This window comes from Lonchura striata, chromosome 1A (genome assembly GCF_050655825.1).
Source record: "Lonchura striata isolate lonStrDom1 chromosome 1A, ASM5065582v1, whole genome shotgun sequence".
Classification (NCBI taxonomy): Eukaryota; Metazoa; Chordata; class Aves; order Passeriformes; family Estrildidae; genus Lonchura; species Lonchura striata.
This window is the reverse complement of record NC_140741.1, coordinates 16,274,961-16,296,074: the sequence shown is the minus strand read 5'-3', so window position 1 is coordinate 16,296,074 and position 21,114 is coordinate 16,274,961. Positions and strand designations below refer to the sequence as shown.

The 21,114-nt window shown below is 39.8% G+C and overlaps 1 protein-coding gene across 49 annotated transcripts in view; it reads right to left on the bottom strand.

Moving 5' to 3' along the window:
* CACNA1C (calcium voltage-gated channel subunit alpha1 C) overlaps window positions 1-21,114 on the bottom strand; it is a 459,731-nt gene that overhangs the window by 181,272 nt on the left and 257,345 nt on the right. For all 49 annotated transcript variants that reach the window (XM_085568454.1, XM_085568453.1, XM_085568461.1 and 46 more), the window contains exons 4-5: window positions 12,610-12,749; window positions 5,579-5,718 (exon numbers count right to left, since the gene is read on the bottom strand). In XM_085568454.1, the coding sequence (XP_085424580.1) occupies window positions 5,579-5,718; window positions 12,610-12,749 (280 nt within the window). The remainder of the gene's footprint in view (window positions 1-5,578; window positions 5,719-12,609; window positions 12,750-21,114) is intronic.

Genomic DNA, 21,114 nt, shown 5'->3' with positions numbered 1-21,114 from the left:
TAAATCATTCAATAGCAAATTCCAAGTCCTGGAATCAAAGATGAGATAGAGCAGTTGCATAGTTTTACATTAGAAATATGACCATGGTGGTTCTGACATCTCTCTGCTGTCTTAAACTCTGTAAGTTATTCTGTATTTTGCTGCAAATGTACTCCCGTATCTTTTTTTCAGGAGGAGTTATCACTGAATTATGAGCCCATACAGACAGAATTCCCCTGTGATTTCAAATTATTAGATTATAACATATCCCTTGAAAAGGGGGAGAAAAATATTCTATTCTTGGTGTTAAGAATAGTCATTGGAAAATACAGAGCATAACCTCAATATCTTGTAAGCATTTGAAAGCTTTTGCTCTTACTTCTCCACAAAAACCTGATTGTAATTTAGCACATGCAATATATTTAAGCAGTCCCACACACAACATCTAGACAGGAAAAAAATCCAGTCCTATCACACCTGTGATTTCCTTGCTTCATCTACATGCAATAATATGGCAAATTAACAAAAAAGACAATTGGGTGACTTTGCCAATCCAGCATCTCTCAAATGAGCAAAACCTTTCATCATACATTCCTCTCCCCATGGAGCCCCTCAGGGTGTATTTTATTTCTCATCTTCATTGCTGTATGTGGTCAATGTGGCATCAAATATACAGACCTGGATGGATCAGCTCTATCAGGAACATTGCAAGGAAAGGCAGAGTATTTCCCTACCTGTTACAAAGTCCAAAGAAATATTTTGATTTATGCCAGAGAATTTGGGACAAAGACAGAAGATGACTGTGGCAATGAGAAAACACTGCAATAAATATGGGGTAGAGAACACTGCTGAGACTGAGAAAGCATTATACATTTTAATAGAACATTTCAGGGCAGATTACTAATTGCAATAAGAAAGTCCAAAATCTAAAAATGTCTACATTTTTCATCCACCTTGTCTGAAGGTGCCAAATTTTGTCATAAACTCAGAGTAATCATGGATTTAAACATAAGCATCATTTTGAAAAAACATGTGTTCTAGTTAATTATTTAAATACATGTAAAATTAGTCATCTCTAGGCATTTACACATGAAAATTCTGGTCTTATTTGATTTCAGCTCAAAAATCTACTCTGCCAGTTACATGCTGCTGTGTCACTAACAGAAGGACATTGCATTGTCATGGGGAGGGTGTGGTTTAGGTCCTTTTCTCATGCCTTCTCTTTCCCTGCTATACAATTGCTGCACCTCCAGCAGACCACGTAAGTACTAGAGAGGTGCCTACACTGCCTTTGAGTAACTCTCCTGCTACAAGACTCCAGTGAAGCTTGAACACATCACAGGCTTAGCTTTCTGTGGTTTTAAATTAAAAAAAAAAAAAAAATACATTATAGCAAGTTTTTGTTCTTTTGTTCCAGTGGAACAGTTAAGTTTTTTCTCTAGCTTCATTAAGAGCGGCAGGGTCTTCTGCCCACATAAATCTGTGCTGTCAGCAGAGGACCTTGCACACAAATATGCAGCATGGCAGCTACTCAAACCGTATGACTTCCAAATTGTCTAGGAGAGCTTATCAATTAAGTCTGGCAAATATCAGATAGACAATAATCAGTAGCAAAAATGCAGTTACATTAAGATGAAGTACAACATAAAGAGAATTAACAGAATGTATGAGGTGGTATAATTGAGCAGCATGAATAAAGGTGATAGAAATGGAATTTAATAAGTTAAAAGAGCATGAGCTAGCATGCGTAGGAGTAACTCATTGCCCTTTCCAATAGTCAGGAGTGATTTTCTTTTTTAATTGGATCATGTTTCTTCATTGCCCAATTGGATATTTCTTTTTGCCCTCCTGAAGCACAAAATGTTTAAAACAAGTTTTAAAATATGTCATAACATAAAATGGAGAGGGAAGAGTAATCAACAGAAAACTCATAGCACAAAAGGGTTGACTTGATCTGTCCCTAGAAAGCTTTACAATACTTTACACTCCTGCCAAAGGAGATACTGGGTAAGTTTCCAAGACACTAAAGTGATTAAGTTTTGGTAGACATGCTGATTTTGCACTTGTCTACTTATGTCCATCAAAGGAATTGTTTTCCTTCTCTCTCCTTTCTCAAACTACTATATTGATCTTAATGCCACACATCAAGACAGGTACTCTAAAACACGTGTGAAGTTTTTCTTACAAGGAGGCAACTTTGGTATTCCAGCAGTAAAGTTCTTTCAGCAACCAAAATAAAGTGTGAACTGCAAGAACAGTGTTAATTTGACAGTAACACAATAGTTGAACAGTGAAATCTGGCCTGTGTATCAACGCTATAAAGTTCTTAGAACTCATTTTCAAAAGTGACTTTACTACGAGGAAACCTAAATAATCCACATGCTTTGCAAAATAATCACCATTCATCTATACATTAATACCAGGCTAGAAGGACTGAGTGTGGACCATTTATCCAGAAGCAATAGAACTTAAAAAAAAGTTGTGGGGAAAAAAGAGTTTGCTTAATCAGCTCAAACTATTTTGTACACAAAGCAACGGCCAGCACTGGGATGACAGCTGTGGGAAGTACCTAATCTACTGCTCTGCCATACACTTCACACATAAGAACTGTACCTCTCACTCCAAAAAAGGTTTCCTGGAAAAGAACTCAAACTATTTTAAAAAAGATCCAACATACAAAAACCCCACAAACCAAACCCACCTGATCCCTGTGGAGTTTCTTGGAAATGTGTAAATACTTAACACTCTTTTTTAAAGTTGTACTGGGAACCCAAAGACTTTGAATTTAGTGCCTTTGAAGGCTTCTCCCATGATGGCACAGTTGCTTTTTGTAACATGGATTAAAAATGTCTGTCTTATCTTTTGAACAAAATGTCTGTTTTCTTCCTTATGACAAGTGGTCTTGTGAATGCCCACATAACCACAAAACATAAAAGTGTCATCTGTTCTCTTAAAGATTATGAAATATTGATGTGCCTACAACCATCATCCAGATGTAGTCTTCAGGCTTTGTAGAATTCATGATCTCAAACACTTTTGATTTTAGGAGGCACTAACATAATTTGGGGCCTTGGACAGTTTGATCCTAGGAAAGATTGTCAAAGGTACCTTTTTGCTTGTCTGCCCATGGGTGAGCCAATTTTTCTTGCACATGAACCACTTACTGCACAGACACTCCCCCATTTCTTGGTTGAGATATTTACTGACAAAAGGCAGCCATGTCCCAGAAATTAAGCATGCATGGAACTTGGAAAAAAGGGACTGTGAGCTCTTAATATCCTCTATCCATCTATCTGAAGCTGTTGGATTGTTGTGTTGACCGAAATGTCTAGCACTGGTAGCCAAAAGGAGACACAAATAATTAGAAACCACTTCTGCAAGTGTTAAATCTTGAACTTTTGTTTCCAGCTCTCAATCTGCAAAATGCAGACACCAGTGATTTACTTCAGACAGCAATTAATATGTCTTCCCCCTCCCTCAAATCAAACTTATGTGGAAACTCTCTATATGCTGAGACAAGTCTTTAAATGCACGAACCTGAATACAAAACATGTCCCTCTTAAATTGGATTATTTCGTATGGATTGAGCCAGAGACAAAAAAATCCACCTAAACTCCTTGTGACTCAGAAAAAATTATTCCATGCTGCAAGCCAATCTCTCCACCTCAGACAAACTATTTCCCAAGACCAATTCTAATGAGTTTAAGATTTGCATGTAAAAATTCACCATGTGTTTCAAAAATTTGTTTTATAGGAATCATTGTGCTTTACACACTTTTTTTTCCAAATAGTGGTAGTTAGATCTGGACCTCAAGCCAAGCAGCAGATGTTGGAATTTCCATGCAGAAGGCGGCTGCCAGTGACCCAGAGGATCCTGCTCTTACTAAAGAGCTGCTGCTTCCATAAAGAGTCTGTTAAGTGAGAAGGAATTGCAGCTTATGTTACATTCATGTAATTTTAGGACAAATCTGTGCAGGTTTTTTTCCTTACAGGAGGAAAGGCTTCTGCATTTTGGAAGGGCAAGGAAGCAAAAAAAGCATTTCTTTATAAATGGCAAAACACTGCAATGTTTATGATGCCTCAGGGACAGGACTTGAATGGGACCTGAGACTTCTAAACCTCTGCACTAAACTTATGTAAGAATGTAATTCTGTAATGTGCTATTTATGGTTAGCTTAGGCAATCTTATCTAAAAGGCCTCATGAGAAAAGTTATGCTCTAATACATATGGATGCGATAACATCTATTCTAGGCTAATCAACAGGCATTTGTACAACTAAAAAAATGCACAGTCAAGATTAAGGCTGCATTAGCTGCAGATTTAAGTAGGCTCTTTAAAGCCACACTGGCCCCCAAGAAGTCTTGTTTAACCAATATGTCCCTAATCAGAACTAGAAAGATTAATAGAAGCTATCTTGTCAGATGAAGTTGATGGTTTGCTTGCTTCACACTGCACTGGCATTTTGCTATCTAGACCAAGTGTTTGTTAGTCTGCACCAGGCTCCCTGGCTCTGTTCTGTACAAATTAAGTACTCCTTGATGAGAAAACTCACAAATGTGCTGTTAGTCTATGCTGGGATTGAGATTGGATATGAAATGTTTCAGGCTTGGTTCCCTCAGCTTCCTCAAGTCTTCCAAGAGCAGCAAGCACACAGCCAAGCTCAGTCTGTATATCTATCAGAACAACTGATATCACAGAGTTTATGACAACTCAATTCAAGGTTTTTGCATGACTAAGGCTAGAAGTACTTTAAGATACCAGTCTAGCAAGATCCTCAAATAAAAATAAACAAAGTGCTCCCTACAGCTATTCTGGAGAAGATTAACTCCTTTTCTGCTCCCAGCACCTCTCTTTGCTATAATAATGGAAACCAGTGACAGTTTTCAACCACCTCTCTCCATAAGGTAAACCGGTCCCATCCATAACAAACTCTCAAGCAAAATGATATAATTTTCCCACATTGTCATGTCCATATTCCACCTCCACAATGGAACTACCAGACTTAGTTACTCATAGCTTCATTGTAAACAAGAAAAGGGATGAAAGACTATCAAAGGCTGCTTGAGGATTTTCTCAGAGGCATTACAAATAATTTAAGCAAATCAGACTGAGACGGTGAGTATGTCATTGTTCTGTATTCTGCTGCTTCTAAACTGTTCCCAGTTCTCTTGATCTAAACATCACATGCAGAGAAGAAAATGCAATTTTAATGAAAAGGTTCTTCTCCCTCCAAAATCAACATATATGACCATACAGAATTTCCATCAAAGTCAAAAAATTTATAATACCAAACTTCACCATTTAAAGGATTTTATGCTTGAAATCACAAATCTCCTAGATCTCCTTCCTCTTTCATTATTTAAAAAGGTTGCACAATCAAACTGACATACCATGAGACTTCCATTCCTTTTCAGCTCTACTTTGGTCATCCTTTGATTAATATCACGACTTTCACAAATACATACATTTGAAAAAAGTCTTCCCCCACACACCAAAAATAATCAGTACCGTGCTCCATCTTCAAAATTGTTACAAAAAATCTCCTGCTGCATGCCACACCACAGACATAGCTGAGAAGAAAACAATGGCATTACTTACTAGGAACTCCAGACACCAGCCGTAGTGGACGTAGTACTCGGAAAGCCCGCAGTGCTTTAACATCGAATCCGGCACCTTTTCCTCCTATTGAATTCCCCCCATCTGCTTTGGTTGCTTGTTCTAAAATTGCACTAAAAAGCCTGCAAAAAGAAAGAGGAAACAATCTGTAGGCAGACAAGCAAGGCTTGGGCTAAACAGGAACAGAGATCATCACCATCATATCACCCAAACTATCTCACAGACCTGTGAAGGGTGTCACACCTCCCTCTCGACATTCCCATATGGTGGAGGAGAGACAGACTCTTCCCATATGCAACAGCCTATTGGTGATGTCTGTACCATTTGCAAAACATTTGTTTCTGAAGCAGACAAAAACATAACAAAAAGCTCCTTCACGTTCCTCCATGGCTCCTTGCAGCCAGCTATGGGCTACTAACGTTTTGCCATCTTTATTAACCAATAATCCCCCTTGGGGGAGAAAATCATCACCCTTAATTAAGCCAATCATTAATTATCTGCCACCAGTTTTACAAAGATTAAGATTTACCAATGGCACTGCAGGTAGAACTTGGTGTAAACTCGAGGACCCTTCAAGGGGCAAGTTTTTAGAGTCTATGTTCACATTGTGTGCTTGTGGATCCATTTGTAAATCCCCTGATGCACTGGCTAAGGGGAGTGCAAAACTGTAGGAGTCTCATTATTAGAATGTTTTATTATAACAGCCTTAATGTTTTATCTTGGCTAATAGGAGTAGATGCTTTAAGGAGAAGCTGTCTCACTCAGAATGCATTTTAAAAGGCAGAGCAAGAAAGAAAAGGCAATGTTCTTCTCTAAAAAACCTGAAGGCTCGCCCTATCTGTTAATAAGAACTTGATTTAATAAATTAGCTTTCAGGAAGCAGCTTCCATTTTTCTGGTAAAACATTAGTACATTTGGGGGAGAACAGATTCCTCATGAATTTGCTAATGATATTGCTTTCAGCCATGAAGTCCTCAGCCTGAGCCCAGCCAAATTCAGTAGAGGTTAAGAGCTGTTCCAGCCTAAATGGATGTTTGGCTCTGTGAATAAGGCTTGCTGGGAGTGGCAGAGACCCCTTGGTCTGTCAGGTGCCATGGAGGTACCACAGACAACTTGAAAGAAACTTCCTGGGATGACAGAACCAGTCCAGATGGAGAGGTCTGGATACAGCAGTGGTTTCTCTCACGGACTTTGCAGTCTGCGGTGCCCCTGCCAGGATCTCATCCATATCCTGACTGCCACATTCCACAGAGAGTTCCCAGACCATAGGTCAAGCAGACACTGAGTTGGCTGATGGCTTAACAAGCAGCTCCAATGCCTGCAGCCTGAAGATAAATCTTACTGGATATTAAAATGAAGATTCATTTACTGAAACATCTAAATCAACAGATTCCCCCAGCACTAAATCCACACAAAAACGTGGATTAGGGGACTGCAAATGCAACATTCCTTTCTTAAGCAGGTTTTTATTAGTTTTCTTGTTTTCTTTTTTTTTTAATTCATATTGAGAATCTTATAAAACTTGTCAGCTGTGACTGAGGAACTCCTAAATGGATCTATTCAAAACCTCAAGCATTGCAGAAAGATTTAACAGCTAGGTAACGAGCATGGGAAAAACTGTGTGTGAGGAGGTTGGATGCTGAGTTTGTAGGTGTTGCAGAAGCAGGATACAGAGAAGAAAAAAACAGAGCCTATAAGAAATACTGCATTGACTACAGGTATCACAGAGAGAGACAAACAAGGGTTGATGCAAAGAACGTGAATTATTGGAATGTATGTATTTCTTGAGCTTTATACACAAATAATACAGTTGCAATTATCTGCTGGTCTTCATAATAGAAACACTGTAGGTCAAATTTGGCCTAATATATTTTCAGTAAGTGACTGATTAAGCTCTAGCAATATGCTCTATTTTACATTCAAACATTTCTATCTTTCTAGTCCACAGAAATCCTATAATAGGTGATGAGTGACACACTTATACAATAGTCCCAGTCTCCTAGGATCTTCTAAAGGAAAAAGAATCTACTGTAAAATGGCTTCTAATACTGTTTTTCAGCTCCCAGACTAGGAATCTCAAGGAACTCTTGAGTTACCAATTGTGCAAAACTGGGAGTCCATTTTCCTGATCCCCATTTTCACTGGCCCCATGTTTTCCCAAAGAGCTCTTGGCACTGGGCACCAAGGCTGTTCCTGTTGCCACTTGCACAGTGAGCAAACCAAACTACTCTAGAATTCTGCTGCCCAATCAATGTCCTAAATTAGTTCAGGAGGAGCAGAAACACAACCAGTAGGACAGCTCACTCCTCTGGAGATAAAGCCTGCATTCCCAGACTAGTGTAGCTCCACTGCAGGCCAGCTGGCCTTATTTTTGTGCTCCAGCACTGGCATTCTAAATGTGCTCTTTTGAGGTACCTACAGTCATCTGCTTTTGCACTTCAGGAATAATTTGCAGTAATTCCTGCTGCTCCTCTTAAAAAACCTACATTTAAACTTGAATTGCATTACTCCTGCTAATCGTGCTTTAATGCATGTACTCCATGCTTTATATTTCCCCTACACTAATCCTACTTTTTTCTAATGCATTACAACTTCTTATTTCTCTCATCTATTTCACTCTCTTTGCCTTCTGTATTGGGGTCTAGACCGTGCCCAGTGTGATCTACTGAATCTCTATTCCACTCTTCAAGTTTATAATATACCTTGTTAATTTTTCTTTGTCCTCATGCTCCCTCAATCAGGGTATGGGCAGACATCCATGATGTACAACCACCTAATGCTCTTGGTTTGTGCAGGTAATTGTTTTCTGAGACTAAAACAGCCAGATGGATTTTAAACTACTGGTACAAAAGATGAGGCCAGAGCACTTGTGGCTTATGTAGGAAATCCTGCTCTTTGATGAAAACCTTTTGGGAAAGTTTTCAATAGCTATAGTGGAGCGAGGTGCAGTTCTTTATCAGTAGGTGAGTTAGCATGCACCAAGCATAGGGTGAGAGAACTGTGCTGACAGAGAAATAAGAGTTTGGGTGGTACAAAAAAGGCAAGAGGGCTAATCTATTGTGGCCACTGAAAATCTCACCATTAAACTTCCCCTCCTCCAAAGACATCATCTTTATTGACTTCCACCTAACTACATTCTGCCAGCATAAATTCATGCCCCATTTTCATTTTGGATATCATACTTTCCACTGATGCACAATTAACATCATCTTTATACCTGAATTTCATTTGTGACATGACTAAATTAATTGTGACTTAACTGTATTTATCTGACAGACATGAACTGTAAGAGCAGAAAACCAAATTTTTATCACACGCATGTGTGGATATGCCCCATGCTTTGTTTGGGATTATTTACATTTACTTGTGAAGTAAGAAGCTTGCTTCACTTTTTTTTTTTTTTTTTTTTCTTGTAGTCCTATTTTCCTTTTGACATTTGATATATCAAAAGGGTTTTCACTTTGCTAGATGACCCCAACAGCATCATGACAAGGCTGTAACCTGCTCTTCATCTCTTCCTCTGTGGGGAGTACACTGTGATTTTTATAGCATAAAAAAGAACTTGTCAAGGGCCTCCAAAATATAGGAAGAAAACAGAGGCCTTGGTATTTCTAAGGCAAAAAGTCAGAAGAAAAACATGGCTGAAAAAAAAATCCTCTTAGGTATAAAAAAAGTAAAACACAAAGGTTTTTTTTCCACAGTGTTTTACAGTTCACCTGTGATTTGTGAGTGTGAAAATGTTTTGATCTTCCCTCTAGAAACTCCCCACAGGTCTTCAGTAAGACAGAAATTGTGACCACATTTTCCATTCTGTTCTGACTTCAGATTTTGTCCAAGTATCTTCACTGCTTACCTTCCCAAGTTAGACTATAATAGTTCCTTCAAATTACAACATCTATTTCTCTGGCAGTAGTTACAGGTCCTTGGAGAATGACTGTTCTTGGCAGACAAACCACAGCCAGGAAAGACAGATATTCTTCCATCACAATATTGTCAAGCTGGTCTTCTCTCAAGAGAAATTTCATAATATTAAGGGACATCACTGTGATATCTGACAGTTTTAGTGTTTTCCTAAAGAGGGATAGCAAAAATGAAGGAAGTGGGAGACAATTTGCCTAACCATTAGTGCTTGTGGGTTGTGCCTCATTGCATGGCTTAGGGGTCTGGTTTCTACTATTAATTAATAATGTTGGTAGAGCCTCTGATTGATACCTTCACACAGACATTCTTCAAAGCAGCATTTAAAGTGCTGCTATAGCAAGGTCAGAGGCTATTTAAAGAGAAGGCAGATTCAAACTCTAAAATACATAGCTGATGAATAAACAGGTCTCCCACACTTCAAGACTGATAAGCTGCTACAAGCCTACAGTCTAAAATGTATCCTCTCACCAGAAAACAGAGAAGCTGTGTTCAGTGCTTCCCTCTGCTGCAGTTGCATATTCCTATGGCCTTGCTAGAATCACTGACTCTAAAATCTCTTTGGATACCAGGGGACCTAACTTCAGAAGGCAGGGGAAAGTATACAGGCACATTGTCATAAACATTTTTACAGGAACTGTGACTCCTCTCTAAAACTTATACTTGCTCCTACACATGTCCATTTTCCTCTTACTCTACTGACTAGTTCATTTTAAGGTAAAGGAAGCCAGATGTGCTATTATCTATTGAAGTTATTGGTGAACTGAGTACAGGTAGATTTGAAAAATCTAAAATCTGTCTTTTTTTTTCTCCTTTAACTTGTAACAGTACTTGAAGAAGTGCTTTCCACTTAGCCAATGTTTTGAAAATCTTTGAAAATTAGAGATGATTGGTAAGGCAGAGCAAGCACAAATGGCAATTACCACAGTCACACCATCCTTTGTCCCACACACCAAATCTCTCTGCCCTCTGTCCCACTGTTCAAATTACTCAACTTTCTCCAATAGCTCCATCAATAGGTAGAAAAAGGCACCACAAGGAAATGTTATCAGCACTTGCTTTCTTCCTCCTCCCTCTCTCTCTTCCAAATTTATTTTAAACCTTTTCCATGGGGCTTCCTTCCTGGCAAAATATTCAAATATACTGAAGTTTAAATATAATGTCACTGAGGGATTTCAGACTGCCCCTAGGAAAAGAAGACAGGGCAGGAGAGGAACAGACGGTATCACCAAGTAGATTTTGCAGAGGGGCTGTGGAGAGGAAAAGCAGTGCACCAGCCTAGGCTGTGGTACTGTATGAGTGAGTTTAAACAGATAAACATCAAAGGAACCCATCTGGCCTTGAAGAGGAATCTGTCACTTGAGATTGTTGCTATTTAACAGAGACCTTGGGGTCTTGGCCATGTTTATTATACTCATGTAATTCTTCCCCAGTTACATTTTTTGTTCCCCATCTAGCGACTAAGAGCTGCTGGAGGCAAAAGCAGACAGAGGAGCTGAGAGCTGCAGCTTGTGTCATTGGCAAGGGAATTAATTTCTGGCTGAATATCATCTTGCTGATTAACTGCCCTCGAAGGAAAATTGAAAAGGACTGTACTTAAACTAGATATAATCCTGTTCTGTAATTTCTGGAGTCCTGCTCTCTCACATCCAATGGAAAAAAGAGGAGGCAATGTGTCCTCTCTTTAAAATGTCTCTTTCTCATAAAAATTAAAAGGGAATAATCACATTCACAGGAGTTTTGTTCTTCAATCTTTCTTCCACTTAGGCAGCAATTTCCAAAGAGGTGAGATATCTGAGGGCATTCAAAGGCAGAACCAATGATAGAATTGGACATCAATACCTGGGGAGGGGTGGGGATTTTCCAGTTTTCAGGTACTGACATGCTAAGGGATCCTCTGTCTGTGGGTAGGAAAAAAGGAGAAGCACAATGGGCATTGCTGTAAGGAGAAGCTTTATGCCCACGTGGAGGCAGAGAGGTCTTGAGACTAAGAATAGGCTTCAGCCTGTTCTCCCTCCCCCTCACTGGGAATTCTCCTTCCACCCACTCTTATCCATGGTGATGGGAAGTGGGAGGTATTGGGAAGCACACAGCAGTTTGCTGATTAAATATTTTGGGGCCAGCACAAAGATGGTCAGGAAGGCAAATTGGTTTGGGGCAGAAACTATGAGGGGGTTCTGATGACTAGGAGTGTCCCTTTTAATATTTTCCTTAGGAGTTCATGCAGGGTTTCCTTGGTAAAGAGGTGAAAAGACTGCAAGTTTTTGTGGGTGATGAAACTCTCTAACAATGAAGTGGTGGGAGGATGGGACAAATTATTCAGGCAAAGAAATGCTTGTTCCCTTTGTATTCAGAGGTAGTTTATCCTTCACCTCTTCCCTTCAACAACCACAATTCCAATCTCTTGCTTATCTCTGACCCTTAAGCAGAAAAAGCAGATAATATATTATTTTGTTTTTATTCAAATAAATTAAATGCCAAACTTAAAAAAGATGGAGAGGAATAAGAGAATTAGAAAGGTTGCAGCTCAAAGTGGCAATTTAATCTACAATAGTAAAACTACTTTTCAGAAAGGTTAAAAGATTAAAAGGGTCAGCATTAAAAGTGTTGAAATCACCAGCTGAGCAGTGCAATTGAACCGAGTATCTTATTTTTGTTTGTAAGTAGGAAAACCTGTGATTTAAATTTTTCTTCCATCTTCCAGAATGAGAAACATCATCAAAAGTTCACAAGATGGCAGAATTTGTCTGTCATCAAACTCCTAATCTTAATTAAGGGATAACCTAGATATTATTTTTTTAAAAATTCATATAGATTTAAAAACAAATGCATTTTCTTGCAGTTAAGCACATTCAGGCAACTGACTTGATCTAACAGCTTTGGGCTGCTTTCTCTTTTTACCTCTGGTTCCCAAAGAGCAGTTTAATTTCCCTGTCTTGCAAACCATTAAAACAGTGTTTGCCAGAGGAACAGAATGGACAGCAATGTCTAACATCACCCATATGTAACAAAGCATTGACCCACTCTCATGGTCCCAAAGGTAGCTGCTATCCCCATGTGGACAGTGCCTTGAAAAACAAACTGTTGGTACTCACCCTACTACCACAATTATAAAATCTAGTAAATTCCAGCCATTGCGGAGGTAAGCGTTGGGGTGAAAGAGAAGTCCGTATGCTATTACTTTTAAAAATGCTTCCACTGTAAAAATTATGAGAAAGAGATATTCCACTCGTTCCTGGGGAAGACAAGAGAACAAGAGAGACACTGGTTAGTACTGTAAACACAGGTGAACCCAATGGGAAGAAATGGCGATGTCTGACTCAATTCAGAAGGCTGAATTATTTCTTTATTATAACTATGATAAAATACATTAATATACTATATAAAAGGAGGATACTAAAACTACATACTACTTTCTCTGACTCTAACACAACTTGTGAGCCTCTCTGTAGAGTCCAGCCTCAGGTGGGTTGGATTTGCTATCAGGCTCAAACAATCCTCACCAGAATCCAATCAAGCAATCACCCCAGGTAAACAATTCTCCAAACACATTCCACATAGGAAAAAACATGGAGCAGAAATAGAAACTGTTTTCTCTTTCATTTCTCTCTGTGCACCTCTATGAAAAATCCTGAGAAGGAGAGAAATGTGCTTGCCACAGGTTAGTGCGAGTAACAAATCACAAATCAGGAAGTTTTCTTTTGTCCTAGTCCAGCCCTGCAGCCTCCAGCTCACTGCCTGCCACCAGGGTACACCTCCCACTCTCAGAGGGCTTTGCTCCTCAGCCTTGCAAGTCCCTGTAACAGTACAAGTAGCACTAAATTTTAGTTACATTCTGAAATTTGCTGCCCTTTTCTTGGCAGGGACTGACCCCTGAAGTGGCCTGTGCAAAGCAGGAAGGGAGAGGGTCAGCAGGAGGTTGCCAGCCCTCAGGGCAAATATTGTCAACTGGCAAGAATGAACTGCATCCTGCCCCCTTTCTGCCTCTGGAGAGGAAACCTTGCTGCATGCAATACTGTGGAGAGAGATGGGGAAAATTAAGATGAGCCCACCTGAGACTGATGTGTATGTCAAACTTAGCCTTCTTTGGGATTCCCTTTTCTGCTGTTGGGGAATAAGTAGGCTGAATATTGGTGATAAGTGATTCACAGATCAGGCTGACTAATGCTAGAGGCTTTTAGTCATTCTGTCAGAATTGTACCTCTCCCTGCAAAATGCAGGCTGCAATTAAGCACATCCAAACAAAGGCACTTCCAGTTACAGTAGAGCCTGATTTAGGATGAGAAAGCAGGCTTTTGGAGTCACTAAAAGGCTCACCATCTCTCATCCTCAGGGCTTTTAGCCCCAGTGTGGAATAAGGACAGCAGTATTGCAGAAATGGTAGGGATCTCCACCTAAGTAGGAGGAAAACTGCAGCATTAGGTAATCACTACACAAGTGCTGCGTGGCAAGCTGAGTGGGAGGTAAGTACATGAAAACTAGATGACAGCAAAAGGAGACCAAGTCCCTACAAGGTTAAACTACAAAGTCATTAGAAGTTCACATGGAAGAAATAAAATCTGAGAGAAATAGACATTAAAACATCCTAGGCATTCGTGACATATCTTAAAGGATACCTAGCACAACAGACAGATCACTATTTTTCTTTTCTGCTCCAAATTGCAACTGCCCTGTTCTTCTGTCCAGCTGAATGCATGTATGATATTTTCATATTATACAGCAATATAGAATGAACAGGATTACAAAAAAATTAGTTCCATCATTTGGCAGCTGCCCATTTGAATATCTTCCATCCAGCTCCAGGTAATTAACAACTCACTAGAAGCCTGCAGAACAAAAAAAAAAAAAAAAAAAAAAAGCAATTGCCTGTTCATCTACATGTTTACATTAACGTGATATTTTAAAAGACTGAGAAACTCCATCCGACAGTAGCAGGCACATGTTTGTGCTTTAAAATATTGCTGGTTTGCCTCAGACAATGCTTTCCCAATGCTTGCAGTATCCCCCAGTGCTTAGTACAAGGAATGCCGAAAAAAGCAAAAGTATCATTCTGCAGTTATCTGATCCAGTAGTAAAGCTTTTGAACACACCCACAGCAGAGGATTTGTCTGTCGTTGTCCCAGATGGAGACACAGCAGCACACCAAGGATTTCCCTTCCCCTGAACTCAGAAAAGGAAACAACAGCATACATATTATGTTCCCAGCTCTACTAATAGTAAGTGCTTGCAACCAGGAGTCAAAACAGGGGCTTGAGTACAGGAAAGAGCTCTATGGATGGGACTGACAGTGTCCCTTCTCTTTCCACTACAGCTGAGAACTGAACGAGTACTGATACACAAATCACAGCCAAGCAGACCCAAATGATCCATCTCCACACACACATTTGTAAAGTAGGATCAGCTATTGTGGAATCTCATGAACAAAACTGAAAAGAAATGCAAAATGACCCCATGATGGGAAGTACACGTGGCCTTCCCAAGTGCCCTGCACCTTTGTGCTGCCACATGGCTCTACCAAAATGGCCCGAGGCCCAAGCCCACAGGCAGGTTATGGGGGCTCTGCATCATGGAGCAATGCCCCATGTCAGAAAGGACAAGGCAAAGCCTGCGTAGAGATTAAAGAAAGATGAAAATGGGCTCTGAGCAGGAGGAACCTGAACTGAACTGAGGATGGGAGTAGGGAGTGCAGTGCCTGAGATGGACATGGGCTCATTAGTGTCAAATGAATATCTTTGAGAATGGAAACAAAGATTTTTCCTTATGGCAACCCAACCCAACAATTAGCCTTTCTCACTCCCTGTTTCAACCAGGGGCTTTGCACAGTTGTGGGCAAGCTTTTTCCCCTCTCACAAAGGGCCAAACTACTCCTCATCCTGCCTTGGAGGCTGCCCTGCACACTCAGTCCATAAACACACGTGGGCTCATGGCAAAGTATTGCAAGCCCTAAAACCTCTTTGAGTAGCCACAGCTGAGATGGTACAAGGGGATGTGGAGAAGCCCACCTGCTCATTCAACAGCAGGGCCCATTAGAAGCAGGTGGGCAGAGCAGGTGAAGTAGAAGGCCTAAGGCTGATCCCCTGCCCAGCAATTTAACAGCAGACACCATCACTGGCCCCCAGGGACAAAGGCTGCTGCCAGCTCTGTCTGGCTTTGTGCTGCACAGCCACAGCACTGTGCAGCTCTGCCTGGCCAGCACAGCCTTTCCACTCCATGAATCTCACTGAAATACCTGTGCTAGTGCCAGCAAAAGGAGTCCGTGAAAGAAAAGACTTGGGAAAATTCTGGAACAACTTTTTTTTTTTTTTAATTACTACTTAAAAAATATTTAGTGTTGTACAGAGCAGAAAATATATCAACAACTAACATGCTCCATTTAGCTGGGTTTAGGAGCCTCATACCTTTTTCTCTCTCTAAAGATGCCTGTGGGAATACAGACACTTTTTGTTATTGCAATAAATGCTGCTTGTTGAACCATGTTATGGGGGTAATAATATGCCAAAGTATTGCACATACATGCATGCATATGAATCTATACATTCATATATACATATATGCAACTACAAGCTTTTTGAATAAATTCCTTATAGTTCTTCAGCTAAGGTGGAAAGATTCATAAAAAATAAAATTCTATAAAAGGTTCTGAAATTAACATAAGATACAGAATGTTGAGCTGAGGATAGATTTTATGATCCTCTGCACTTAAATTAATGATTTCAGGGTGTAAAACTGAAGGAAAAATACTGCTGAGATTAAACAGTGCAGCTGCTCCAAGACCATTTCAGAAAGCCACTCCTCAGACTCAAGAAGATTTTGAAAAGCCCACTAAATAATTTGTGTCCCCTTTTCTTCCTATACTATAAAACTAAAGAGCCTTTATGAACAGAGCATAACTCAGTAATGACATAACACAACTGAGTTCCCCAGAATGTGGAATGCAGTCCCCATTCTGATACCACCTTGCCCAGAGAGGGCAGAGATGTGACTCAGCCACTCCCTGCCTCAGGTTAGAAGTGACAGGACCGTCTTTCCCCCTCAGCAGCCACAGAACAATGAATATGTCTCTGCTAAATGGGCATCTGCACTTTTAATTGCTCATTTGAAGCTTTGCTCTCACAGATGAGGTAGACCACGGCCCAGTGTTTCAATCTCCCAAGGAACACAGCACTGCAAGGTATCCATCATCCCAACTCCTCTGAGAAGCTAATTTGGTACTTTTAGAAGTACTTTTAGCTAATTTGGCAATTTTAAGATGTCAAGCTAGAAAAATATTGTTATTTCTCTCAGAGAGAGTTCCCTGCTGACAGGGAGGGAGGGAAATGAGCACTGCCTTTGTGGGACTGAAAGGAGATAGCAACATCATTACTCCTTGGAACACTAATCCAAACCACAGCATCAAAAGAGAGGGAACTTTGGAGCTGCAAAAAAGAAGGAACAGTATTTTTTATTTGTCTCTTGGAAATGGGAGCTATGGTCACGTGGTTGAGGCACATGAAGCATACTGCAGGCTGCAGAATTACAAAGCAGGAGCTTCCTCCTCAGACAACAGGAACATAAATGTTTTGAAAACCAAAGGAAAAACATCAACAAAATATGACTTGAAGAGAAAAGATAAAACTTTTAGAAAGTGGAACAGTCCCTGGAGCACACATCTTCTAGGGCTGGCAGCACCCCTGCTTGACTTTAGGGTTTTTTGTAGATCCAGGACATGACCAACAGCTACCCTAGCTGATAGATCAGCCAGCACTAACACTGCCGAGAAGCAACCTGTACATCATCTCACTCATAACAAAGAAACAAATATTAACTTACTCTTAAGGCTCTAAGATATATTACCCAAAGAGGATTACTGCACAATGTATGAAACCCCTCTAATCCCATGTGTCTTCCACAGAAGTCATAGGTTTGGTTTTGTTTATAATTTTTAAACTGTAGCTAATGTCATCTTGGGTTCATAAAAGGAGCCTGAAAACAGGAAATACAAGGAAATTACTCTAGGGTGTCATAAGGCTTTTCTCCTGTCAGAAAGTGAGTAGACCAGTGCTGTTTCTGAGAAATGGTCATCAGAATGATTCACTATATCTTTATTCCAGCTCTCTAAACACCATCCATCCATCAGCACAGCTTGATTATAACATTTTCATTGCAAGAAAGATTAAATCACAATCAGGTTCTTGCATTTCATGCACACCAGTCAAAAGAGCTTACAATCTAAAATATGGTCACTAAATGTTTTCTCAGACTTTGCTGTCTTTCTCTCCTTGCACTCTGACCAGCTTGCTACAAGCCATGTTTCAAAAACTACAGTTTATATGTTTGAAATAACGAGTCACAAGCGGTGCGCAGTTAGAACCTTTATGGGGCTGCCTGTTTGACCTTAGCTACATCTGAGCCTGCATTATTATTCCCTAAAGCTCCCTTAAACATAAGAGAATACATCTCTTCAGTAATGCAAATACCCAGATATCCAAGGAAAACAGCAGTATTTTAAGGGCCTCTGTCATATAGGATGTTTTGGCAATGCTTGTGGAAATAGGCTCTGAAAGATATGAATCAGAGTGGAAGCACTCAGACCTTCCCCTAGTAGGGAAAACAATCTTTTCTGATAGTCAGTAAGGAGCCTGAGCTGCAGTGCTGGGAAAGATGGCCCAGAGACTCCATGAAAAAAGGTTTAATGATTCTTGGATTACAGGTTATCATCACATCTGGAATATGGAGATCCTCACTGCGTGAATATGATAATCTGGAGACTACTGCTAACATGAATAACCATGACCTTCAGTGAGGAAGAGCCACGTGTGTGCACTCAGAGGATCTATTCAATAAAGAAGTTGTTAAGACAGGTTTGTTGACAGTGAGTTACTTCTGAGTATACTTAGTTACTCAGAAGACATTTTCAGCTAAGTATGCATGAAAACATACAAGGGAATAGACATATAAATATACATGAGGGAATAACAGTTAAAGGACAGAATATGTTTGGATTTGGTTTTTTTTTTGGTTTTTTTTTTTTGTTTTCTCCTTAAAACTACTGTCACTGCGGAAACAAGTGGTCATATCCATTTAATAGAGAGAAAGGGATGATAAGATGCCATACTGTTGAACATAACTCCATTTGCTGCTATTTCTGGTCCTAAAATACAGCATCCCTTCTACACCTTCCTCAAAAAGAATACCCCAAAAATTAGAGCAGAAGAACACTATCTGATTTTACCTGACAAAACAAGGCCAAAGAAAAAAGTGGGTGACTACTACTGAACTAAAGATTAACCCACCATTTTGGTAACAGAAAGAGAAGTCAGGAGGGCTTCTGAAAAGTTTGATTTTCAAATATAATCAGCACTGCCTTCTCTGCACTCCAGCCAAAGATCATGTCAGACTTTCAAATGAGCAGAAATACCAACTTTTAATTGACCCGTGGTAAATGGGAATTCGCTCACATCTGGCTTTAAGGTGTCCAACACAAGAATAAGTGAAAGACAGACTTCTCACTAATCTGAAAGAAGCAATTATAAAACAGGAATATAGTGCAAGCCAGCCTTTGGTACTTTGTGATAATTCACAAAGTGCCCACGATGTATTTAAAGAACTTCCCCTGGAATGAATAGAAGAGAGAACACAAATAGTTTTAAATTATTACAGTCCTCATACACATGCCTATATTCAGGGGTTTCTTGGCAAATCAATGAATACTTCATGCAGAACTCTTTTGCACAATTTAGTCTATAAGGTGCTAGTTTTTCTTAGAGCACTTTGGCAAGGATCAAGTTGAATTTATTTACAGGTTTAGTGGAACTATGCTGTATGTCAGAGTCCAATTGTATTGCAGAGCTGAGGTAGAAGGGGGTTGTCCTGTTTTAGGAAGAAACTTCCAAAGCAGTCCCTCTAGAAAGCAGATTCAAGCAGCCCCACCCCCAACTGGTTTGGGAAAAGATTTCCTTGGAGAAAAGTGGAAAAGCCCTGTATGTTTAACAAGCAGATTATTCACAAGCATAAAAAATTAACATTAAACAATAAAACCTCTTGCTGTTCTGAAGAGATGGCAAATTCAGCAAGTCATTTTCATGGACTTTTTGCCCACCTTTTTTCTCCCCCTTCACTCTCAGAATCAGTCTTAAAGGTGCAGAACTTAATATCCAGCATAAACAGAACAGACAGCTGGGGATACAAGCATCATAAAGTCACCCTGGGACAGGGGTCAATCCCCTGTGCTTGTTATCTAGTGCAAACACACTTTCCCTTCCAGTCAGCAAGTTCATGCTCACTCAAACCAGAACACAGATGATGAATGCCACTGCTGCTCTGGTTTATCATCCTTTCACCTACATTTTTCACTAACAGAGTGTGGGAAAACAAGCCCAAGTAATAATAATGTAACTATTGGGAGCCTAAATTTCAGAAAGGGGTAGCATGCCAATAACATTTGGATGGCAACACAATAGGAATATTGTTTTGAAACCTTTATACTAGAGAAGGTTCTGAACAATTTGATTAATTTTGAAGACAGTCCTTCTTGGAGATAGAATTTGAACTAGAAAACCTACAAAAATCCCCATTCAGCCTATATTTTTTTCTCAGACTCTAAATAAATGTTTCATAACTCTAAATGTGCCTCTAGCCCTCAGAATAATCTAACAGACTTGATATTTCCTTTCCATTGTACACCAATACTTTCCAGTGGGATACCTCATTCTTCATAATAGTGGTGGTCAAGCATGCACCTTTCTGGATACACAGAAAGGATTATGCATCCATTCAAACTTAAAACTTGAACTCTGTGGCCAATTAGACAATGTCTAACCCTTATAAAATATTTATTTTCTGTCTTTGTCTAGTAATAGCAGATATCTCTTGGGCATTGTTGCTCAAGATTAATTTTTTTTTTTTGACTGAAATAGAACAATAGGATCCAGTCTATATATGAGTCAAATCCTGAGAATATGTTCCTTATGGGTTTAGATTTTCCTTGGCATGACCAAGAACTGAAGCCATACAAACAGGCTGTGAACAATATTCCAAACTGAACAGCTCTGAAGAGGCAAAGAAGGTTGTATCCTATTATTATTTTTTTTTTGTTTTGGTCCACTACTCTGATTAAACTGAAATGAACTGTCACTTTATATTTTGATCAGACCAATAAGAGATTACCCTTCTAGAAGGAAGCAAAATCAGAGAAGGCAGCATAAAGTTTATGCCAGAGAGCCTCATTTAAGGTCTCTGCATAGAAATTAAAAGCTGGCAAGGTATTGCTACCATGCCCAGGAATTGAATTCACCCCGAGAAGAAGCTGTTACTGGTTTCCTTTCTGCATTTTTGAGGCAGCCCAGTGTCATCTCCCAAGGTTAACACAGCCATTAGAAACACTCCCACTGTTTTTCTATCTACCAGCCACTGGTCAAGACCAGGGTACGAGAAACATCCATTTAAATCAGAGCAGCCCCAGTACAGCAGCTGTATCTAACAGATTATCACAAGGCATATGTGTCTCATCCAGCTCCAAAAATGACTCAGATAAGTGAGGAACTGGCTACCCACCATGCTCAGGTGTCTGCACTCAATCACGTACACAGTGAAATACACAACTCCAGCAGCCACAGAGCATT